The sequence below is a fragment of the Notolabrus celidotus genome, chromosome 6 (assembly GCF_009762535.1).
Source record: "Notolabrus celidotus isolate fNotCel1 chromosome 6, fNotCel1.pri, whole genome shotgun sequence".
Lineage (NCBI taxonomy): Eukaryota > Metazoa > Chordata > Actinopteri > Labriformes > Labridae > Notolabrus > Notolabrus celidotus.
The window spans coordinates 38,851,676-38,862,544 of record NC_048277.1 but is presented as its reverse complement, the minus strand read 5'-3'; the positions used below and the strand labels follow the sequence as shown (position 1 = coordinate 38,862,544).

Sequence of the window (10,869 nt, the reverse complement as noted above, 5' to 3'; positions counted from 1 at the left end):
TCCTTTAAGAGGCTGCATCAGCCAATCAGCACAGGGCAGGACTCTCAGGCTGTTCATCAGAGATCCAACCATCCCATAATGAGCAAACACACCTCACCTCGCTGTCTGTGTTATTTCACTTCATGAAGCCGCCCCTCCTCAGGCTCAGGGGGTCAAAGGTCAAAGGTCAAAGGTCCCAACCAACAGGTCTGAGTTTGATCTGTGATATAAACTTTATATTTATATTAGTCTGAGGAAACAGGAAGTCCTGTCTGCTGAACGACCTTTAACCCCCTGAGCTCTGACTGACGGGACTCGGTCTCCACCAACACATGAGGCCCAGAAACAGGGACCATGTGGACCTGAGGAAACCTGCTGCTGCTGGGATCTGTGTCTCAGGATATCTGGTCTCTGTGTATCTGGTCTGAGCCGTCTCTGTGCTTGGTGCTGGTCTCTGTGTATCTGGTCTCTGTGTATCTGGTCTCTGTGTATCTGGTCTCTCTTCTTCATGGTGTTCTTCACGTTTCTCAGAAGGCCATCACGGTGGCCCCCGGCGGAGCCGCGGTGTCGGTGAACATGGCCACCCCTCAGAAGACCCAGACCGTCATCACAGCGGGGGGGACGCCTGTGGCGAAACCTGCCGGTGTCCCAACCACCCCTCTGACCAGCACGCCGCCCACCACCCCCACCACGCCCGCCAACAGAGTCACGGTGGTGTCGCAGGTCAGGATACATTTACAGAAGCTACCAAACGACAAGCTAACATAGAAACTAAACACAGACTCATTTTATTTTGACATCTCAAACAGGAAATGCAAGAAAACGTAAAGAAATGCAAGAACTTCCTCGCCACGCTCATCAAGCTGGCGTCTCACAACTCCCCGTCCCCAGAAACCTCCAAGAATGTGAAGGCCCTGGTTCAGGACCTGCTGGTGAGCCACTTCTTTCATTCACTATCTGCTGGGTTTATTAAAGGAGTAAACAAGGTTTATTTATTCTAGGTTTATACCTGATTTATTCTGGGGTTCAGAATTTAAGCTGGGTTTATTCAGAATTTATTTTGGGATCATGCTGGGTTTATTTTAAGTTCCTTTTTTAAGTCAGGGTTTATTGTGTATTTGTTGTGTATTTGTTGTGTCTTTATTCTGGCTGTATCAGTATTTAGTGTAACTGTTCTCTCTGTGTGCAGGATGCAAAGATTGAGCCTGAGGAGTTCACCACTCGGCTACAGGCTGAGCTCAAGTCCTCCCCACAGCCCTACCTCATCCCCTTCCTCAAGGTACGCTCTCCAAACACTGACTGTTCAACAACAACAACAACAACAACATCAACAACATCAACAACAACAACAACAACATTAACAACATCAACAACAACAACAACATTAACAACATCTGTCCTCAGCGTCTCAGCGTGTCTCAGTGTGTGTGATGTTTATTGCGGCACGTCTTCCTCACCTCCACCTGTCGATGTTGTCCTCCACAGAAAAGTCTCCCCGCCCTCCGTCAGTCTCTGCTCAGCAGTCAGCAGTCTCTGGTGACCCCCAGCACCTCAACGCCTCCCGTCGCTGCGCCCGGCTCCGTCACCACCACCGCCATCAGACCACGCCTCCCCATCAGCCCCGCCGGCAACACGGTCAGACTGAACCCTCCGCTCAACACTATGGTAAGAGTCGGTCGGCGCGGTGAACACCTTCACTGAACTGAAGCACTGAGTGTAACCCTGAGTGTGTGTGTGTGTGTGTGTGTGTGTGTGTGTGTGTGTGTGTGTGTGTGTGTGTGTGTGTGTGTGTGTGTGTGTGTGTGTGTGTGTGTGTGTGTGTGTGTGTGTGTGTGTGTGTGTACCTGCAGGCTGTAAACAGAGCAGGAATTCAGACCGTTCAGACACGCTCACCTGTCGTCTTCAGTCAGAACATCAGACCTCAAGGTGAGTCCAGCAGAGTCCAGCTCTCTCTTAAGGTCACCATCAGGGACCTCAGGTCTCAGCTGTTACCCTCTCTCTGCAGGAACTCTTCTAAGAGGACCCACGACCATCATCGGCAAGAGTCCGGTTCACCTGGCAGCTCAGGCCAATCAGAAGAAGCTGAGTGACCCTGGGGGCGGGACTTTCAGGTGTGTGTGTGTGTCAGGATGATTTCATATAAATAAATCAGCTGCTGTTCATAGGTCTGCCAGCAGGGGGCGCAGCTGCACACAGAGCATCTGCTGTTCATATGTCGGCCAGCAGGGGGCAGCAGCTGCACACAGAGCAGCTGCTGTTCATAGGTCGGCCAGCAGGGGGCGCAGCTGCACACAGAGCAGCTGCTGTTCATAGGTCGGCCAGCAGGGGGCAGCAGCTGCACACAGAGCAGCTGCTGTTCATAGGTCGGCCAGCAGGGGGCAGCAGCTGCACACAGAGCAGCTGCTGTTCATAGGTCGGCCAGCAGGGGGCAGCAGCTGCACACAGAGCAGCTGCTGTTCATAGGTCGGCCAGCAGGGGGCAGCAGCTGCACACAGAGCAGCTGCTGTTCATAGGTCGGCCAGCAGGGGGCAGCAGCTGCACACAGAGCAGCTCAGAGCTGATGGATCTGATCTGGTGTTGAACTCTGACCAGGAGTCACTAAAGTCCTGAATCCTCATGTTTTTATTTACACCTCAGAGACGACGATGACATCAACGATGTGGCGTCCATGGCGGGCGTCAACCTGAACGAAGAAAACGCCCGTATCCTAGCGACCAGCTCAGAGCTAGTGGGGACGAAGATCCGGTCCTGCAAAGACGAGGCCTTCCTGCCCACCGGCCTGCTGCACCGCCGCATCCTGGACACAGGTACGCTCACTTACCCTCACCTGTCACTGCACAGAGAGCAGGGATGGGAGGAGCTTAGAGAGCTGAGTCACATCCATCAATCAATCAATCAATCCATCAATCAATCAATCAATCAATCAATCAATCAATCAGCTCTTATCTATAGAACTACAGATCCAGACAAAGGTTACCTCAGGTCACATGACTCATTGAACCAATGAGATGTGTGGTTCACCTCAAGATCTGATCAGGGGATTCACCAGGAAGTTACCTGCTCTCCTGTGGTTCAAACAGGAAGTGACCTGATTTAACAGGAAGTAACCTTATCAAACAGGAAGTGACCTGGTCAAACAGGAAGTGACCTGCTCTCTCTCGTTGCTCTGTCCCTCAGCTAAGAAGCTCGGTGTGAGCGAGGTTCCTCTGGAAGTGGTCAACTTGATCTCACACGCCACGCAGTCCAGACTTCGCTCCCTGCTGGAGAAGGTTTCAGCCGTCGCTCAGCACCGCACAGACGGGGGCAAGGCAAGAACACACACACACACACACACACACACACACACACACACACACACACACACACACACACACAGAGAGAACAGGATCAGACTAAAGGAGGACATGAAACGTCTGATCCTGTTGTCCCTCTCTGCTGAAACATCCGACCAACGGTCCCTGAACGCATCGCTCACACATCAGAGTTTATACATCTAACAGAAACTCATCTTCATCACTACACACTGACTGCTCTTCATCGCTCTGAATGGAAACTAACTTTACATGTGTCCTCCTCCTCCTCCTCCTCCTCCTCTTCCTCATCCTCTTCCTCCTCCTCCTCTCCTCTTCCTCCTCCTCCTCTTCCTCCTCCTCCTCTCCTCCTCTCCTCCTCCTCCTCCTCCTCCTCCTCCTCCTCTTCCTCCTCCTCCTCTCCTCCTCTCCTCCTCCTCCTCCTCTTCCTCCTCCTCCTCTCCTCCTCTCCTCCTCCTCCTCCTCCTCCTCTCCTCCTCCTCCTCTCCTCCTCCTCTCCTCCTCCTCCTCTTCCTCCTCCTCCTCTCCTCCTCCTCTCCTCCTCCTCCTCCTCCTCCTCTTCCTCCTCCTCCTCTCCTCCTCTCCTCCTCCTCCTCTCCTCCTCCTCCTCCTCTTCCTCCTCCTCCTCTCCTCCTCTCCTCCTCCTCTCCTCCTCCTCCTCCTCCTCCTCCTCTCCTCCTCCTCTCCTCCTCCTCTCCTCCTCCTCCTCCTCCTCTTCCTCCTCCTCCTCTCCTCCTCCTCTCCTCCTCTTCCTCCTCCTCCTCTCCTCCTCTCCTCCTCTCCTCTTCCTCTCCTCCTCTCCCCCTCCTCCCTCTCTCTCCTCCTCCTCAGGATGAAGAGCATCACGAGCCGACGTCAGACGTGCGCTCTCAGCTGCGGTTCTTCGAGCAGTTGGAGCGGATGGAGAAACAGAGGAAGGACGAGCAGGAGAGAGAGATCCTGCTGAAAGCTGCCAAGGTAACATCTTCATCATCATCCTCATCTTCTTCATGTTTAAGTCCGTTCCTGCAGGTTGATGAGCTCTGTGTCAGGTGTGAGTCAGTGTCACCTGTGTGTGTGTGTCTGCCCTGTCTGCCTCGTTTATTTTCCTCTGAATGAATAAATCAATTAATTAATTAATTAGAGACACAGATCTCAGGTGTGTAGTGATGTGTGTGTAGTGATGTGTGTGTAGTGATGTGTGTGTAGTGATGTGTGTGTAGTGATGTGTGTGTAGTGATGTGTGTGTAGTGATGTGTGTGTAGTGATGTGTGTGTAGCTCCTCCTGTGAGTGTGATGTTGTTTGTTTGACCTGCAGAGTCGAGCCAGACAAGAGGACCCTGAGCAGGCTCGTCTGAAGCAGAAAGCTAAAGAGGTGAGTCGTCTCTGAACTTTAGAGCGACGTGAAGACGTTTATATATTTATATTTATTCATATATTTAATTATAAGTTTAATTTAGTAACTGGAGATAAATATTCAGATTTAATGGTGTTTGTTTTTCAGTCTTAAAAATGCTTCAAAGTATGTGAAGGTCTCACTTTCTGACAGGACTGATGAAAAGGCTTTATCTCAGGTCGTATTAAACTCCTGTTTGTGTGTTTCTTCCTCAGATGCAGCAGCAGGAACTCGCTCAGATGAGACAACGAGACGCCAACCTGACGGCGCTCGCCGCCATCGGGCCACGCAAGAAACGCAAAATGGACTCACCGGGAGGGTCGTCGTCCGGCACAGAGGTGAGCCATCACAAACACACCTGTCAGCCCGAACCCAGGGATGAGGGGGGGGACTCTAACCCGAGCTGCAGCGTCCTCTAGTGGTGTGTGTCTGCGTCACAGCTCAAACACAACCTTTGACCTTTAATGAGTATAAATATAAATATAACAAGGATTGAACCAAGCGGGCGATCACTCAACACCTGTTCATGTGATCACCTTCACCGACTCTATCAGAGAACCTGTGAGACCTTCAGACCTACATCTATCTCTGTGTGTGTGTGTGTGTGTGTGTGTGTGTGTGTGTGTGTGTGTGTGTGTGTGTGTGTGTGTGTGTGTGTGTGTGTGTGTGTGTGTGTGTGTGTGTGTGTGTGTGTGTGTGTGTGTGTGTGTGACCTTTCCCATCACTCTCTCTCCTCTGACCGTGACCACAGTTGAGTGAAGGGGGTCAGTGTCTGCCTGGAGGTCTGTTGTGGGTGTGACTGCCCCTCCTCCCTCCCTTCCTCCCTCCCTCCCTCCCTCCCTCCCCCAGGGGGGGCAGCCATAGACTCCGCTCTGCAGTAATGACCCTGGGGCAGGGTGCTCAGGGGGTCTTGAGGGGGTGAGGAGGGGAGGGAGGGGGGAGGTTTCACAGCCTGGGGGGGTTTCCTGCCTCTCGCTCTGCCCCACCCTCACCCACATGCTCGCTCTCTCCCTCCCTACACATCCTGCCCCAGGCTCGCCCCCCAGCAAACCCAGACAAAGACTAGAATTTGGGGGGGTGGGGGTGCAGAGAAATCCAACATGGGGGGGCGGAGCCTCTGAGGGGGGGGCAATGAACTCTGGGAAATGTGAGCTATGTGTTGGCCTGCTGTCAGTCTGTCAGCTGATCCTGGACCTGCTTAGATCTCCTGGTCTGACAGAATCCAGAGTCCCTGCAGGTCCTGGAAAGTCTTTAAAAAGAACTGAGTCCAGTTTACCCCGAAATCCTAGACCTGGGTCCAGATAAGAGACCGTTAAAGTCTCAGATCAGGTCCTCCTCCTGCAGCACATGAACAGGAGAAGGACCTGCAGACCCTCACAGACGGTCTGTACCCATTTGTCATCATAAACCTGATAGACATGGATCAGGGTCTGACCTGCAGCTTTAGTTTAGTCCACCAGGGGGCAGCAGGATCAGGTCTGAGGTGAGTCCTCTTCATCACGAGGTCTGAGGTCTGAGGATGAAGAGTCTGCAGAGACCCGGGCAGCAGGTTCAGGTTCTGAGTTGTTCTCTCTCTAAGAGGAACAAAGCTGCGGCGTTGCTAGCGTGTATTCATAACAGGCTGCGGCCTCGGGGCGCGGGGGAGGGCGAGGGAGGGCGGGGCTATCTGAAGCCTGATCAGGCCTGCAGACGGGAGCTAAAGGGCGGACTGAAGCCGCCTCAGGGCCCGCCAGACTCTGAGGCTCCAACACTAAACCATTGAGCTGAGGAGGAGGAGGAGGAGGAGGAGGAGGAGGAGGAGGAGGAGGAGGAGAGGGAGGATGAGAGGGAGGATGAGAGGGAGGAAGAGAGGGAGGAAGAGAGGGAGGTGGAGAGGAAGAGAGGGAGGTGGAGAGGAAGAGAGGGAGGATGAGAGGAAGAGAGGAAGGATGAGAGGGATGGAGAGGGAGGAAGAACCCGGAACCAGAGACGGAACATGATGTCATCAGTCATGTGACTCAGAGGTCGCCGACACCTCAGAGTCACATAATGATTATTCTGCAACTATCATAATACATCTCTGTGTGTGTGTGTGTGTGTGAGTGTGTGAGTGTGTGAGTGTGTGAGTGTGTGAGTGTGTGAGTTAAAGTGTGTGTGTGTGTGTGTGTGTGTGTGTGTGTGTGTGTGTGTGTGTGTGTGTGTGTGTGTGTGTGTGTGCTGCAGGCTGTGTGGCTTCATAATGCTCTGATTGTGTTCCTGTATGAACCTGGAGCTTCATTCCTATCCTGTGCTGTCAGCTCTGCCTGCAGGCTCTCCTCCTCACACACACACACACACACACACACACACACACTTTAACTCACACACTCACACCGACACATGCACACACACACACTTTAACTCACACCGACACATGCACACTCTTGCACACACAGAGGGGCCCGGCTCTAAAGGCATTGTAGAGTTTTATTAAGAGAGTCCCGAGGACGGAGCAGAGGTGAGTCAGGTGAGTCCTCCTCAGTATGGTGATCCGGTTCAGGTGTGATGCAGGTCATCCCGTCACATTGGTCCCTTCTGCAGAGAGACGGAGACTCAGGGAGGAGAGTTAAGGACAGATCACAGCAGAAGAACCACAGAGACACCAGGGACGACCTGATACACGTCAAAGTGATCTGAGTGAAGGAGTCGGTCTCATGTCCCCTCTGCCTGTTGACACTGTGGTAAACTCTAACTCCCCTGTTTACAGCAGGTTAGGGGTTAAAGGGAGGATTAAATGAAGGATGGAGGGACCCTGAAACCCTCTCAGAATAAAACCAGACCTTTATTGTGTGACATTCAGGCTCTGTTCGGGGCCTGTCAGGTGAGCTGCAGCTGTCTCAGTCAGAGCGTGTCCTCACCTCAGGGTTGTCTCAGCCAGCTGCTTGTTCTCTCAAACACTGCATCTTTCTTCGCCTGCCTCGCCCCAGGACGCCTCGGGACGCCTCGGGACGCCTCGAGACGCCTCGGGACGCCTCAGGCACCCGGCAGCCTGGGAAGACTCGCTGAGTCCCTGCTGCGGCGTAGAGAGAGCGGCTGTGTTCACTCGTTGTTGGGAGGGAAGGCTTGTTGGAGCAGAGTCTGTGAGCGTCTGAGGAGTAGCTGCAGGGCCCGGGTGTTACCTGTCCTCCGGCTGCAGACACACCTGAGACGCGGAGGTGTGGTCCTGCAGGTCTGGACTCAGTGAGGGATTAGACGTGTGTGGGAGATCACGTTAATGTTTCAGGAGTCTGAACTGAAGACTCGTCACATAGACCGGTTTTTACAAAGTGCTGTTTGAATCTGTACCTCCACTCAGACTGACTCTGACCCCCCTCTGTCCCCCCCCTCCTCAGGTGGCCTCAGGTTCGGGTGCAGGCTCCTCCCCCGCGGCCTCGTCACGCCAGCAGCTCCGTCAACGGATCACACGAGTTAACCTCAGGGACTTCATCTTCTGTCTGGAGCAGGACCGCTCCACTGCTCGCTCTCTAACGCTCTACAAGGCTCTGCTGAAGTGAGGAGTCTGTCCTGAGAGCGCTCTGCAGACCCCAGACTGGATCACTCTTCCTCCTCCTCCTCCTCCTCCTCCTCAGACTCTCACCTCCTCAGAGGGGTCCATGTTTGCCTCCTGCAGCGTTTTTAACCTTTAGTCTGTCCTCAGAAACTTCAAGTGTCTCTTCTTTGTGGAAGGACGAGTCCAAGCAGCTTGTTCAGGAGCCCGGCTTCAGTCTGCACATTCAGATCCACCTCAGCCTCCATCAGAGAGAACCGACCCACCGCCAGACCCTCAGACCGACTCAGACCCGCTCAGACCCGCTCAGACCAGCTCAGACCCTCTCAGCCTGCTGAGCAAGAAAACAGCAGGGTCAGACTCAGACCAGGGCCTCCTTTGGTCCCCCTCTCGTCCTCCTCTCGTCCTCCTCTCGTCCTCCTCTCGTCCCCCTCTCGTCCTCCTCTCGTCCTCCTCTTGTCTCCTCTCGTCCTCCTCTCGTCCTCCTCTCGTCCTCCTCTCGTCCTCCTCTCGTCCTCCTCTCGTCTCCTCTTGTCCTCCTCTCGTCCTCCTCTCGTCCTCCTCTCGTCCTCCTCTCATCCTCCTCTTGTCTCCTCTCGTCCTCCTCTCGTCTCCTCTCGTCCTCCTCTCGTCCTCCTCTCGTCCTCCTCTCGTCTCCTCTCGACCTCCTCTCGTCCTCCTCTCGTCCTCCTCTTGTCTCCTCTCGTCCTCCTCTCATCCTCCTCTTGTCTCCTCTCGTCCTCCTCTCGTCTCCTCTCGTCCTCCTCTCGTCCTCCTCTCGGCCTCCTCTTGTCTCCTCTCGTCCTCCTCTCGTCCTCCTCTCGTCCTCCTCTCGTCCTCCTCTCGTCCTCCTCTCGTCTCCTCTCGTCCTCCTCTCATCCTCCTCTCGTCCTCCTCTCGTCTCCTCTCGTCCTCCTCTCGTCCTCCTCTCGTCCTCCTCTCGTCTCCTCTCGACCTCCTCTCGTCCTCCTCTCGTCCTCCTCTTGTCTCCTCTCGTCCTCCTCTCGTCTCCTCTCGTCCTCTTCTCGTCCTCCTCTCGTCCCCTCTCGTCCTCCTCTCGTCCTCCTCTCGTCCTCCTCTCGTCCTCCTCTCACAGCTTTAGATCTGTTGTTAAAGATGGAGTCTGAGGGGACCTCTTGTTGATCAGTGGTTGTCCCTGGTAGTGAAGATGTGATCATGTGTTTGTTGAGGTGGGTAATGTGCAGACCTGAAGCCGGGTTTGTTTTCAGACTGATGAGGATCGCAGGCGTAGTATCGGGGCAAACCCATGAGTTAGTTTTTAAAGTCTGTTTGCCTCACCTTCAGAAGTCCAGACGCTCAGGCGTTCAGAGGTCCAGACCTGTGGGCGTTCTGAATCTCAGGCGTTCAGACATTTGGGCGTTCAGGCGTTCAGACGCTCAGGCGTATAGACGTTCGGGCCTTTGGGTGTTCAGGCGTTCAGAAGTTCAGACGCTCAGGCGTTCAGACATTTGGGCGTTTTGACGTTCAGGCGTTCGGGCGTTCAGACGTTTGGGCGTTCTGAATCTCAGGCGTTCAGACATTTGGGCGTTCAGGCGTCCAGAAGTCCAGACGCTCAGGTGTCAGACGTCCAGACGTTTGGGCGTTCAGAATCTCAGACGCTCAGACGTTTAGACGTTCAGGCGTCCAGAAGTCCAGACGCTCAGGCGTTGGGGCGTTCAGACGTCCAGACGTTTGGGCGTTCTGAATCTCAGGCGTTCAGACATTTGGGGGTTCGGGCGTCCAGAAGTCCAGACGCTCAGGCGTTTAGACGTTCAGGCGTTTGGGCGTTCAGGCGTCTAGAAGTTCTGGCGTTTAGACGTTCAGACGTTCAGGCGTTTGGACGTTCAGGCGTCTAGAAGTTCTGGCGTTTAGACGTTCAGGCGTCCAGAAGTTCAGACGCCCAGGCGTTTAGAAGTTCTGGCGTTTAGACGTTCAGGCGTTTGGACGTTCAGGAGTCCAGAAGTTCAGACGCCCAGGCGTTTAGAAGTTCTGGCGTTTAGACGTTTGGGCGTTCAGGCGTCTAGAAGTTCTGGCGTTTAGACGTTTGGGCGTTCAGGCGTCTAGAAGTTCTGGCGTTTAGACGTTCAGGCGTCTAGAAGTCCAGACGTTCAGGCGTTTAGACGTTCAGGCGTTTGGACGTTCAGGAGTCCAGAAGTCCAGACGCTCAGGCATTCGGGCGTTTAGACGTCCAGACATTCGGTCGTTCAGTCCCTCAGATATTCGGGGATCTAGAGGTCGTGTTTTTAAAGTTCGTGCTTCAGAGAATCATGACGAAGTTTATCGAGCATCATGTGATCGTCAGAGGAACGTGCGCCATGAGAGCTCTGAAGCTATGAAGTTTCAATGGTGATCATTTTAGAGTGTGTGTGTGTGAGTGTGTGTGTGTGTGTGTGTGTGTGTGAGTGTGTGTTTGTGTGTGAGTGTGTGTGTGAGTGTGAGTGGGATAAAGATGCGCTTTTCATTGAAAGCACAGAATTCTTGAACTCTTAAAGGAACAGTTCAACATCGAGATAAATCTTCTCTGAGAATCCGGTTGGCTTAGCTTAGCATAAAGACTGGAAGCAGATGGAAACAGCTAGCCTAGCCATGCTAAATGTAACGGAATGTCTAGTCATCATGCTAAGTTTAACTAGCTGTTTCCACTTGTTATTATTCATGATGCTAAGCTAAACAAGCTCTAAGTACCTCAGTAACGAGTC

At 53.5% G+C, this 10,869-nt stretch overlaps 2 protein-coding genes across 3 annotated transcripts; both read left to right on the top strand.

The window, feature by feature from the left end:
* Positions 1-311: 311 nt before the first annotated feature.
* On the top strand, positions 312-8,639 carry LOC117814270 (transcription initiation factor TFIID subunit 4-like). The gene is made up of 13 exons (XM_034685497.1): positions 312-401; positions 511-702; positions 789-911; positions 1,169-1,258; positions 1,465-1,644; positions 1,830-1,905; positions 1,985-2,090; positions 2,617-2,786; positions 3,157-3,287; positions 4,122-4,247; positions 4,588-4,644; positions 4,881-5,003; positions 8,016-8,639. Exons 1-13 carry the CDS (start codon positions 312-314, stop codon positions 8,175-8,177), a joined length of 1,626 nt encoding a protein of 541 aa, XP_034541388.1. The 3' UTR covers positions 8,178-8,639.
* A 527-nt stretch (positions 8,640-9,166) lies between these two features.
* Positions 9,167-10,863, top strand: LOC117814495. 2 transcript variants are annotated; one of them, XM_034685868.1, is made up of 3 exons: positions 9,167-9,627; positions 9,660-9,954; positions 10,275-10,863. In XM_034685868.1, the coding sequence occupies exons 1-3, from the start codon at positions 9,347-9,349 to the stop codon at positions 10,518-10,520; spliced, it is 822 nt and encodes a 273-aa protein (XP_034541759.1). In that variant the 5' UTR covers positions 9,167-9,346; the 3' UTR covers positions 10,521-10,863. The 2 variants fall into 2 exon arrangements, with proteins under 2 accessions (XP_034541759.1, XP_034541760.1); XM_034685869.1 differs by lacking the exon at positions 10,275-10,863 and having other exon boundaries at positions 9,660-10,135.
* The last annotated feature ends 6 nt before the right edge of the window (positions 10,864-10,869 follow it).

Excerpts from the sequence above, each read along its gene's own strand:
- LOC117814270 (XM_034685497.1), top strand. The coding sequence starts at position 312 with ATGAGGCCCAGAAACAGGGACCATGTGGACCTGAGGAAACCTGCTGCT. Across the intron at positions 912-1,168 it reads CCCTGGTTCAGGACCTGCTG|GATGCAAAGATTGAGCCTGA; the intron begins GTGAGCCACTTC and ends CTCTGTGTGCAG. Across the intron at positions 4,248-4,587 it reads TCCTGCTGAAAGCTGCCAAG|AGTCGAGCCAGACAAGAGGA; the intron begins GTAACATCTTCA and ends TTTGACCTGCAG.
- LOC117814495 (XM_034685868.1), top strand. The coding sequence starts at position 9,347 with ATGTGTTTGTTGAGGTGGGTAATGTGCAGACCTGAAGCCGGGTTTGTT. Across the intron at positions 9,628-9,659 it reads TCAGAAGTTCAGACGCTCAG|GCGTTCGGGCGTTCAGACGT; the intron begins GCGTTCAGACAT and ends TTTGACGTTCAG. Across the intron at positions 9,955-10,274 it reads TTAGACGTTCAGGCGTTTGG|ACGTTCAGGCGTTTAGACGT; the intron begins GCGTTCAGGCGT and ends CTAGAAGTCCAG.